The following is a 12,915-nucleotide window of genomic DNA, read 5'->3' on the forward strand; positions in this document are numbered from 1 at the left end:
CAATGCATAAATATGAAAACATGAAACTGTTCATTACAATTAAACTATAATTATACTTTACAATACTACAATTATTCAGAGGCACAAGAGACTGCAGATGATGGAATTTGTAGCAAAAAATGAGAGCAGCCGGAGGAACACATTGGGTCAGACTGCATTTGTGGAGTGAAATGGATAGTCGGCATTTTGGGTCGAGGCCCTTTAAATGGACCAAAAGAGTGGAGAGGAAGTAGCCAGAATGAAGAGGTGAGGAGGGGAAAGGAGGACAGAGTAACAAGTGGTAGATGGGTACAGATGAGGATGGCTGATTGCCAAGTAAATGTCACGTGGGGAAGGGAAAGGTAATAGCAGGTTGGTGATAAGTGGAGAACAAAAGAAGCAGGTTGCGGGATTTGATCGCAACATGAAAAATTGAATTGAATGAGGAGGAACATGGTTAATGGGAAATCAGAAGGGGGGAGGGGGTTGAGGATGTGGGATCCACTGGGAGGAGTGTATGGCGGAGCAGGAGGGGGGGTGGGGGGGTAGAGAAACAACCAGGGTGATAAGGGGATGTGAATGAGATGGTATAAACTGAGTGGGAGAGGACAATGGTAGATACGAGGAGGAAGAGAGGGTTAGAGTGGGTGCAAGTTACTTGAAATTGGAGAATTCAACATTCATGCCATAGACTACCCAAGTCAGTTGTGAGGAACAACACCTCATAACTTCCATTAGTCTGGACATCTGTCAGTCCAGCATTATGAAAATCCCATGATTAAAAGAGTTACTCTCATGTGGCTTAAGCAAGTACCATATTGATTTTTTTAAAGCACTGCATGTCGAAAACTGCAATAATTTACACATAGCAATGCTTTTATACATTTCTATACTCACATGCTTTCAGCCAAAGCAGAGATTTAATTTTTGAAGTGCACCGATGCTTATTCTGCAGATTAACCTTCAAATTCTTACAGAATATTCTTAATGCCACATAATGTAAGTATATTTCCATATGTAGTTAATGATTTAAAGTATAGGCTATGATAGTCAATATATTGCTTATCTGTTGCTAGCAACTGAATTCTTAGAAAATCCTGATTTGAAATTAAAATAACAGTATTTAAAATTAAATACCAGTATTTGCAGGGTTTTTTTTAATCAAATCTGCAATAGTTAAACGTTTTTAATCCATTACAAACACTCTTGCTCTAATTTCAACTTACCATAAGCCTTTTTCTTTCCTGTCATGCATGCGTACAAGTGATCTCAATTAAAGACCTCCAAGAAGGCATGAGAAATCAGGCAGACGTTGTAACCAAATAGAACAGGAAACCATTATTTTTGTTAATGCACTGACAAACCTGTCAGCCCAAATACAGTACTGAGCTGCCAAAACTAACTTTGATCTTTCATTTTAACAGAGATTTATTTTGGTGGTTTATCCCTCCGTGCCTGTTATGAGCCTCTTTTTGTGTGCAGTACAATATCGGCTTCACCATTATCGGATGTACAATCAATGAGGTCCATCTGTGCCAGTTCGAGCCACCGGTGTCGATTACATCGGTACAGTGAAATAATAGAGCCATTGCTATGCTCCTTGTTGTCATGGTCAAATAAAATCAAAAGTGAAGACAAACTTTAAAAAACAGTCAATTAGATACTTACGTACCTTTCAGAAAATAAATCTTCAGTTTAGGTCACAACATTATGAGCCAAAATGTTAGTAATTCAGAGCAAAATATAACTGATTCAATAAAAATGGTGAGCCAATATTACCTTTGGCATCTGCACGTGTAAAATTACAATGGAATAATCAAAGGAAAAATCCTGATATTCAGACCGAGAGTATTCTGTCACAAGTAAAGGGGAAACACAAGAAACTGCAGGTGCTGGTTTACCAAAAAAACAAAATCAGCAAGTCAAGTAGCATCTCTGGTGGAAATAGATAGGTGATGATTTGGTTCAGGACCCTACTTCAAGGTTTGGTTCAGGACCCTACTTCAGACTGTAGTAGAAGAGAGAAAGCTGGAAGAGGGGTGGGGACAGGACAAAGCCAACATTTGATAGTTGGAAACAGGTGAGGAGGATTTTGACAGGCAGATAGGTAGACAAAGGCAAGAGATGAAGAGGAGACAAAAGGGTTTAACAGAAGAGGTGTGAATTGTGAAGCCAGAGGAAGAAATATAGGTGGAAGAGGACAGGAATAAGGGGCAGGGGAGCAAGATAGAGGAAAAGATGGATGCGCATCTTGGGTGGGGGGGGTGGAATTGTCAGGTAGGAATAGTTAACTAAAATTGGAGAATTTAATGTTCATACTGATGGGTTGGATGATTCACAAGCAGAATACAGGGTGCTGTTTTCCTCCAGTTTCCTCAATCTGCCTGTTGCATCATTTTGGCAATGGAGGCGGCCCAGTGCAGGAAGGTCAGTATGAGATTGGGAATAGGTTACCAGTCAGCAGGCCTAGGAAGATCAAACACAATTATTTGGTGAAACAATTGTATAGTCTTCGCTTGATGTAAATAAGGCCACATCGGGAACACCGGATGCTGCAGACAAGGTGAAAGGAGGTGCATGTGAACCTCTGCCTCACCCGGAAGACCTGCTGGCATCCCTGGTTGGATGTGAGGGAAGAGGTGTAGTGACATGTGTTACATCACCTGTGGCTGCAGAGGAAAGTAGCTCGAGAGAGTGTGGTTTAGATGAGAATGGATAAGTGAACCAAGGAATTGTAGATGGGGTGATCTTACCAAAATGCAGAAGAGGTGAGGATAGGAAGATGTGACTGCCCACCTATCACTTGCCAGATGTTGTCCCACCCCCCATCTCTTTTCCAGATTTCTCGCTACTGCAATCAGTCTGAAGAAGTGTCCCAACCCAAAACGTCATCTATCCATGTCCTCCAGAGATGCTGCCTGACCCACTGAATTACTTCAGCATTTTGTTGGGTTTTTCAAGCAAAGGGGACTTTGGAAAGAAAGAGACAATCCAAAAGATAGTTTCCGCTGGCATAGAAACAAAGCTGAGAAAAAGAACATCAAAATGCTGTGATTCTGTCACTGTTTGTTTCATTTTATCATTTCTTACACTGGTAATTTTCAACGAATATTGTGGCTGTTTTAAAATTAACCCCTTCATTAAACAACTAAAACTACAATCATGTATAAAGGGTAAGGTGCGCAATCTTCAAGTGATTCATTTGTTGCAATTTTTACATTCCATTTCCTTCTTCGATTCAAATATTTTCACATTACATTTAACCTCTATTAAACATTGAAATGGAAATCTAAATTTTCAACTCACCCATCTTGTATTGAAGCTTATACCTTCATACAGAAGAATGCTCACTCATCAGTATAGCTCAACCTTATATGCTCTATTGGAGGCATATTTAATGATAACCTGCTTCATTGGAACATATTCTGTCAATTACCTTCCAAAAGCAAAGATCATCAATTTATTAACCAGCATCTGCAGTTCTATGTTTCTTCAAAAATGAAATTACTGATTACAATTTTGCAAAGCTCAAATTTACCTTGATGAATTAATCACATTTGGCTTAAGGTAACTATGAAGTTTGCATGCAGACAAACTCTGGGGATCCAGTCATCACATGCCAATTTGCTCTATTTGGATAAATATCAATGTTTTACACTGATAATTAAATATGCAAAATGCAGATACTGTATTTGCATGTTAATCTGTGAGACAGACTAACAATGCAACAAAATGACAGACAAAATCAAAATTAATGTTATTTGTTGTATACTGATGTTCCTTTGTGTGGCTGAACTTGGGCTGAATACCATGAAAATGCTTTACACGTTTGTTTACTTACATCATGGTCTGAAGTTCTGCAACAAAGCTGTTTGACTTTGCCGATCCCTTCCCACTGCTCGACGCAGTGTTCCCTCCAGCTGACATGGGACTGGCTGCATTACTGCTCATCTAAAAAAACACAAAATCAATAGAAACTAGAAGGTATGCTTCCTAAAGTGGCTGCATCTATATACTATTGAAACGGGTAGGGCAAATTGACTAAACAGTTTTAAAGAAGCTTGCAGGATCCCGAGTCTCATATATAGAGGTACTGAGTATAAGAGCAAGGTAGTCATGAAATACCATTATAAAATATTAGTTCAGGCACAGGTGGAGTGTTGTGTCCAGTTCCAGGTAACAATCATAAAGAAAAGCTGCAGAGACTGTGTAGAGATTTAACAAAACGAGGAACATGGATGGATTGGAGAGAGTAAGGTTATTTTCCTTAGAATAAAAGAATCCAGAGGGATTTATTTATTATATATTTATTATATATTTAAAAATCATGAAGCGTCTCAAAATAGAGGAGAGGGTGTGGTTATTGCCACTGTTGAAAGGCATAAGACCACAGGTTGAAGTAGAAACAAGGAACCGCAGATGCGGGTTTACAAAAAAGACACAAAGTGCTGGAGTAACTCAGCAGGTGAGGCAGCATCTCTGGAGAACATGGATAGGTGACGTTTCGGCCTGAAGGGTCCTGACCCGAAACATCACCTAGCCTTTTCTCCAGAGATGCTACCTCGCCTGCTGAGTTATTCCAGCACTCTGCATCATAGGAAGTAGATAAAATGGCAGTTAGACCTTTTGAGGATGAGACAGAGGAATTGATAATGGGAAGCAAGGAACAACAATTTGAATATATTGTGTCTTTCTTCAGATTAGAAAACACAAAGCAACATTAGAACGTCTATCCGCTAACTGGTTAGCACGCAACAAAGGTTTTTCACTGTACCTCAGTACACATGACAATAAACTAAACTAAAGTCTGAATGTTAAAGTGAATCTGTAACATAAAAGAATAATAATCAGTATTTAAGAGATTTGATGCAAACCAATGGGATGAAAGACTGTCCGGTCCACTGGCCCAGATGGCCTGCACATTAGGGTCTTTAGAATATCTGCAAAAATAATTAATGCATTGATTGTGATCTTACGAAATTTTCTGGAAATAATTTTGTAAGAAATTATTGGAAAAATGCTGGAATCCATGATTAAAATAGTCAGATATTTAGAATCAAAGACTCAGCACAGGCCCTCCAAGTTATGAATGGCCAACTTATGGACACCCTATACAAACAGACAAGCTCCCATCAATATTACTAAATTCAAATAAAATCCAGTTTTGAAAAAGCTATTTACATGTAACTGTAACTAAACATATTTTGAGACATCAATGTCTCTTAAGGCATTTAAGGGAGTTGCTTTGAAATCTGACAATAATCATTTTGATTGATATGTGAAATTATTCTTTATTAAATATAACAATCAATAATAAATCAAGAATCTCTCAATTCCTCCTTTAAAATATCCATTAACGGCCTCCACAGCCTTCTGTGGCAATGAATTCCTCAGATTCACCACCCTCTGACAAAATAAATTCCTCCTCATCTCCTTTCTAAATGTATGTCCTTTTATTCTGAGGCTATGGCCTCAGGTTCTAGATTTTCCCACTATTCTCTCCACATCTACTCCATCCAGGCCATTCACTATTCAGTAAGTTTCAAAGAGGTTTCCCTTCATCCTTCTAAACACCAGCAAGTACAGCCCCACTGGAATCAAATGCTCATCATATGTTAACCCATTCACTCTTGGCATCATTCTCGTTAACCACCTCTGGGCCCTCTCCAACGCCAGCACATTCTTCCTCAGATATGGGGCCCAAATCTGCTCACAATACTCCAAATGCGGTCTGACCAGTGACCGACATCCACTATAAACCCACTGACTCCCATGGCTATCTGGACTACACTTCTTCCCATCCTGCTTCCTGTAAGGACTCCATCCCCTACTCCCAATTCCTCAGTCTATGCCGCATCTGCACCCAGGATGAGGTGTTCCACACTAGGGCATCGGAGATGTCCTCATTCTTCAGGGAACGGGGGTTCCCCTCTTCTACCATAGATGAGGCTCTCACCAGGGTCTCTTCTATACCCCGTGACTCTGCTCTCACTCCCCATACCCCCACTCATAACAAGGGCAGAGTCCCCCTTGTCCTCACCTTCCACCCTACCAGCCATCACATACAACAAATAATCCTCCGACATTTTCGCCACCTTCAACGTGATCCCACCACTTGCCACATCTTCCCATCTCCTCCCGTCGGCTTTCCGCAGAGACCGCTCCCTCCGTAACTCCCTGGTCAATTCGTCCCTTCCCACCCGAACCACCCCCTTGACTCCATTCAAGGACCCAAGCAGTGTTTCCAGGTGCAGCAGAGGTTCACACTCCAAACTCAATTGCATCGAGGCTCTAGATGGTGCACCAGCCTCGATTGCAATAACCAACCCTCCATTGACTTCTCATAATTTCAGGTAGTCACCTTATATTTTGCATCGCTGCTCTAGCCCTCTGTCAGTTGCTCTACATCGGTGACCCGACCAAGCGTATGCTTCCGTGATCCTTCGCCGAACGCAGTTCCTTCCGCTCATCCCTGTTTTTATATTTCGCAATAACCAACCTGATCAGCCGGTGGCTCAGCACTTCAACTCCCCCTCCCATTCTGAATCTGACCTTTCTGTCCTGGGCCTCCTCCATGGCCAGAGTGAGGACCACCGTAAATTGGAGGAGTAGCACCTCATATTTTGCTTGGGCAGTTTGCACCCCAGTGGTATGAACATTGACTTCTCTAATTTCAGGTAGTCCTTACTTTCTCCTCCCCTTCTCAGCTCTCCCTCAGCCCTCTGGCTCCACCTCTTCCTGCTCTATGCGCCCCTATGCACCATGATATATTCATGGCTGAGTTAGACTTCTGGCCTGGAAATGGGCAGACAGAACTGTGAACTGGGACAAAGATCCATTCAGCCATGACCTTGAGTAGAGGAGCAGGTTCTAGGACCTGTTTTAATGTCCTTAACCTGACTGTCAATAGAACCATAAATGGCAATAATCAGTGAATGGTTTGATCTTTGAATGCCAAAGGGGGCTTGGAGGCAAATTGTGTCTTTACAAAGGGCCAAAATGGAGAGAAGTGTAGGAATATGGGACGAGGGCAGAGAAGACAGAAAGCTGCATAGTGCCAGAAAGGAATCAAGGTGCAAATGGCCCCTTAGTGTGGTATAATTCTTCTGTGATTCAGTAAACACGCAAGTTCTCATTTAGATGTTACAATTCAAACTGTTGAAGGTTACGAACAGTAATTAATAAAAAAAACAGTTAGCACATCTAGCGCCTGAAATTATGGCAGATTTAATATGAACACAAATTATAAACTAATATAAGATGAACAATAAAATCACATAATCCAGACCTCAATTACCTACACATTACGTTTTTTTTAATTACCAGTAAATTACCTTGCAATCACCTAAATTTACCTGGGTAACATCCAGTTTCAGCAACAATTGGGTCCCAAGATACACAGTTTTCATGAAACATTGGGGAATAGTAGAATAGGCAGTACTAGATAATGAGTAGCTACTGTCCACGCAACTTTTTTTTTAGAAAAGCAAAGTATGTATTCATATTCTCACTTTAGCAGGACACGTTTTAATTGCACACTTTTTCAAAACCAATACATAAAACTGAATTTCTGTTAAGCAACAACTAGTAACTGCAACACAATATGCTGCCACTTCCGAAATTCATTGTATTATACTCAACGTCACCTTATTGTTATTTAGTTCTGTTATTAGAGGATGAAATTCTCAGCGTTAATAGTTTCTTAATATGCATTTCTCCTTTTAAATGCTAGTTTCCGCCTTAATTATTTCATGAACAAAATAAAGCTAGTTAGCATATTGCCAGGATATCCTCTTCAGCAAAATAACATGGGTACAACTAAACCAAAACTTCAAAATTATAGCACCTGAAAAATATAAATTTTGCACTTAACAAATCAAGATTAAGATCCAAAAAGTAGACACTAAAAGCTGGAGTAACTCAGCGGGCCAGGCAGCATCTCTGGAGAAAAGGAATGGGTGACGTTTCAGATCTAGAACCTTCTTCATTCTGAAGTCTGAGGAAACATCTCGACCCGAAACGTGACCCATTCCTTCTCTCCAGAGATGCTGCCTGTTCCTCTGAGTTACTCCAGCTTCTCGTGTCTACCTTCGACTTAAACCAACATCTGCAGTTCTTTCCTGCCCATTAAGAATCAAAAGCAGGACACGGTGTATAATCCATCAAGTCATTCCTAAATAATTTCAATGGATTCTTGATCTAAAGATAATATTTTATCCATTGTTTAGATCAATTCATTCCTACCATCCTAAGTGAGAATCAGAATTCCTTACTTCCCTTCAATACAATCCAGTAATGTGCTTAAACATGCTATGAGGAAATAACATCTCTGATAAGCAAGCAAAATAAAATTTACTACAAACCATTATTAACAGAATAATGAACTAAAAATTATTAAAACTATGTTGCTGTCACTCCTTCAATTAAAAGAGAAAATATTTCTACAGTTTAAAATCTAACACATGTACATGCACAAAAGAGATACTGTCTCTCAACATAAAAGGAAATCTGATTTTTTTTCAATTATAAAAGTCTGCCTATGATCAGCATGGAATGTCACAGTGACAAACACATTTTAGACCCATTAGCAAGGCAGCATAAGAATTTCAAACCATCAAAGATTCATTGGCAAATCTTCATAAGGTTCCTTTATTTATTCCAGCAATTGGAAAAATACAGTCTATAAATGTGTCTCCAAGTACACAGACAGCGTCTTTAACATTAAATCCCCTCATCTGTTGTTTATTTATTGAGTTCTGGAAAGCTCTCCACCAAACATTTTCAATTCAAAATTGAAACATGGCAATGGAAAGCATTTTGCTTTTGAGATTTTTTCATTATGCAAATTTGTAGATAATTCTCAACATCCTTCCATCTTTAACATAAATGAGAAATTAATTAAAGGAACAGGATCTAGCTTTATCGACCATCACAAAAAGGCATTGAAATGCTTTAACTCGTACAGCACAGTGGTAAAACTTATTGTACAAATGATAACTACCTTATGTAGAAGATTTTTTCTCATGTCAATCTCCAGTTATTTTCTAAACAAGCTCAAATGAGAGCCAACTTTTTTAACTGAAGAATATTTTTATAACCATATGCTAAGCATCATGTACAAACTATTCAACAATTAGTTCCTTCTGACACAAGAACTACCCAAGCAGACACCAAATTTTCCATAATTTGTATCCCATTCAGTTATAGTTGGAGAGCTGTTCAGCACAGTTTAAGATCTGTTCCAATTTTATTTTGCATTAGAACTGAAAAATTCAGATTGAGAGAAACCATCCAAGTTTCAAGGACAAGCATCTAATGCGAGTCTCTGGTTTAGTAATCAATTTTAATTTATCTTCTTTCAATGGACAGCCAATTCCCCCTTTGATAAGCAGTTCAATGCAGTGAGCTAGACAATGCTATTTTCACTCTCATATTCTTGAAAACCCACTGAAGAACTCAATGAATCGTCCAACCCAATTAAAGGTATGGGCTCATTCTACTATCAGGAGACTATACTTATTCATACGTTCATAAGTTCTAGGAGCAGAATCAGGTTATTCGGCCCATCAAGTCTACTCCGCCATTCAATCATGGCTGATGTATCTTTCCCTCTCAACCGCATTCTCCTGCCTTCACTCCATAACTCCTGACACCCTTACTAATCAAGAAATCAAGAATTGACTCGGGCGAGTTCATGCAGACATGACCCACATTCCTAGAACTGCTGAATAAAGTATCTTGTGAATTCTAAACTGAATTTATTTAGGGTCAGACTGAAGAAGGCTCTTGATCCGAAACGTCACCCATTCTTTCTCTCCAGAGATGCTGCATGTCTCGCTAAGTTACTCCAGCAATTTGTGTCTACCTTCGATTTAAACCAGTGTCTGCAGTTCTTTCCTACATTTATATATAATAGCTTTTGCTGTACATTGTTCCATACAGCAGTGCTATTTATGTATCATATTATATATTAAAATCACACTGCAGAGATATAACATGCAAAATAGAACGAATACTTGGTATTTGTATCACCACAACAAGGGAAGAGCAGAAATGAACCTCAACCCCATGACAATGAAGCTATATTCATAGTAATTATTTTCTCATGATTTGTAACTAAGTGTTAGCCACTTTTGTTTTTAATTTAGAAAGTTGCACTTTTCATCTTTAAATGACACAGGTGCATCATTTGGTCCAGCAGATACTCTTGAAGGCTCTTAATAAATTACTTCCCCATTCCACAATAGATTTGGCAGTTAGATAATTGACTTCTTTGCACATCAAAGTCTTCCCATGTGAAATTGCCTGATTTCCTTTCTTCCGGACATTAAAATATAACCTAAAAGCAGAAACACATTGGACAACTTATTCTAAGCAGTAGGCTGAACATGAAATTGGAATCACACTGTAATCTTTACCCATATGGTAATGTATTAGCTGCTCTGAAGTGAAATACAGCTGTTTGCCATACTAAGTAAAACAAATTCAGATGTACGAAGTCTGTGAAGGCCATTTTAACAACCAATTCTGCATTATAACCAACTATATCAACAATACCACAGACAAATCACCAATTCTGAAGCTTCTGCATAAAACAAAATTGTTCAGGCCTTGGAAGTTGGCTCAGTTACTATAAATTTTCATTTTTTTCCAGAGACATTTGTTAAAAATACAAAACCTTTTGAGGATTAGATATTTCCAGCATGAAACGTTGATTATTTTCCAAACCAAGTCTACATCAGAAGACAAGTACAGAATTTGTACAATGAAGCACCTGAAATTAATCACAATTAAATCATAATTTACTGCACCAATTTTGCATATTTTCTCTAATAATTGATCTATTTGGGCAGTGAATAATATTTTTGATAGTGCCTCAGTTCCTTAGAAATTGTAAGTTACTCAAACACTTCTTCACATTCCAGGAACCATTGCCCAGTTCAAAAAATCTAAAAACGGGTTCTTATTGAACCAGGCATTTTATCTACAGCAAAGCAGAGCGAAAATAAACTATAAAACTCTAAGGTACACCGAGTGTCCAGTTAGTTGATGCCAGCTGAACTTCTAAGTATCTACATTGCAGACCAAGATCAGAGGCAAATGGTAGAATCAATAAACAGTATTTTCATCGCTAAGATAACCTAACATCCGAATCATTGATATTAAAAAAATTCCATAACGTACTGCAAATTAAGCAACTTATGCAATCCAGAAAAGAGGAATCCTGCCAATTAGTGGTATCATGTCACAAGGATAAAAGTTTCACCCATTTTCCGAATAACGATAGGAGTTAAAGAACAAAAATAGTGAAGAAACAGGCAGTAAGCCATTATGACTTTAAGGTGGAAAGAGTGAAAAATGCTGTATGAGGATGTTGCCAGTTCTCGAGGTACTGATATAAAGGGAGAGGTTGAGCAAACTATGACTTTATTCCTTGGCGCACAAGAGACACCGGGATGATCATGTAGAGGTGTATAAAATCTGAGGGGCATAGACAGGGTGAATGCACAGTCTTTTTCCCAGTATAGGGGAATCAAAAATGGTACAATTGCACCATTTACAAGACATTTGGACAGATATGTGGATAGGAAAAGTTGAAAGTGATATGGAACAAATACAACCAAATAGAACCAGCTAAGATGGGACATTTTAGTCGTCATGGATGAGTTGGCCTGAAGGGGCTGGTTCCATACTGTAAGACTATGAATCTATGACTGGCAATATAACTCACTCTAAGAATGAAACTTCTACCCCATACTTATTACAATGCCGAAGAAAGCTATTTGGTTCATTAAATCCATGCCAGCTCCCAGCAATGCAATCTCATCAATCCCATTCCCCTTCAACCAATTCCCCAGTAGCACTGCAACTTAGTCTTCCTCCCATGCTCACCAGCTTCCCCTTTTCAATGTAAACATATGTGGTTGGAAACATTCAGGAGGTTAAGCAGCATCCTTACCAACTGTATCACAGTATGGTATGGCAACTGCTCTGTCTCCAACCAGAAAGCACTGCAGAGGGTGGTGAAAATTGCCCAATTGCATCACCGTTCCTCGCTCCCCTCCATTGAGTCTGTCCAAAGCAAGCATTGTCTGCGAAGGGCGCTCAGCATCGCCAAGGACTGCTCTCATCCCAACCATGGACTGTTTACCCTCCAACCATCCGGGAGGCACTACAGGTCTCTCCGTTGCCGGACCAGCAGGTCGAGGAACAGCTTCTTCCCTGCGGCTGTCACACTACTCAACAATATACCTCGGTGACTGCCAATCACCCCCCCCCCCCCCCCCCCCCCGGACACTCCTCCCACAGGAAAAACACTATGACTGTATGCATGTAAATAGATTTATTTATTGAAATCATAGTCTATGTAGCTCTTCCAGGGAGATGCTAACTGCATTTCGTTGTCTCTGTACTGCACACTGACAATGACAATTAAAGTTGAATCTGAATCTGAACCATTAGAAAAACTAACATTTCAGGTCAATGACCCTTTAATTGTAATTGTAATTGTAAATCTTTATTGTCGTTATGACAAAAAGAAAAATAAGTTTAAGTTGCAGAGAGGGTGTGGGAGAGATGGATAGGACAGTGGTAATATCTCTTGATAGGGGAAGGCCAGCCTGGGACGGATAGCACGGTGGGAGGTGATATAGTCAAGATAGCTGTGGGACTCCAGGGTGTAATGGATGTTTTTCACAAGTGTATCCACTAAGATGGATGCAGAGAGATCCCCGAACAGGGAAAAAAAATCAGCAATGGGCCTTGTGAATACAGAAGAGTGGAAGTTTGCAATAAAAATATTGACACTTTAATTCTATATCAGAATAGAAAAGAGCACCAGTGCAGTCACCAATGGACCAGAAAAAAGTTGAAAAGACTCTTCTATGTATCCAAAAAATAGACAGCATACCTATGCTAGTTTCCATACCTACATCA

At 39.4% G+C, this 12,915-nt stretch overlaps 1 protein-coding gene across 2 annotated transcripts in view; it reads right to left on the bottom strand.

Moving 5' to 3' along the window:
- The window catches only part of supt3h (SPT3 homolog, SAGA and STAGA complex component), a 364,405-nt gene that overhangs the window by 339,164 nt on the left and 12,326 nt on the right, over positions 1-12,915 (bottom strand). Inside the window, exons 1-2 of one of the 2 annotated variants that reach the window (XM_055635558.1) lie at positions 10,658-10,699; positions 3,821-3,930 (exon numbers count right to left, since the gene is read on the bottom strand). In XM_055635558.1, the coding sequence (XP_055491533.1) occupies positions 3,821-3,930; positions 10,658-10,684 (137 nt within the window). In that variant the 5' untranslated portion in view covers positions 10,685-10,699. Of the gene's footprint in view, positions 1-3,820; positions 3,931-10,657; positions 10,700-12,915 lie in introns of those variants that run through there. The other variant, XM_055635557.1, reaches the window with a different exon arrangement.

Source organism: Leucoraja erinacea, chromosome 5 (assembly GCF_028641065.1).
Source record: "Leucoraja erinacea ecotype New England chromosome 5, Leri_hhj_1, whole genome shotgun sequence".
Taxonomy (NCBI): Eukaryota; Metazoa; Chordata; class Chondrichthyes; order Rajiformes; family Rajidae; genus Leucoraja; species Leucoraja erinaceus.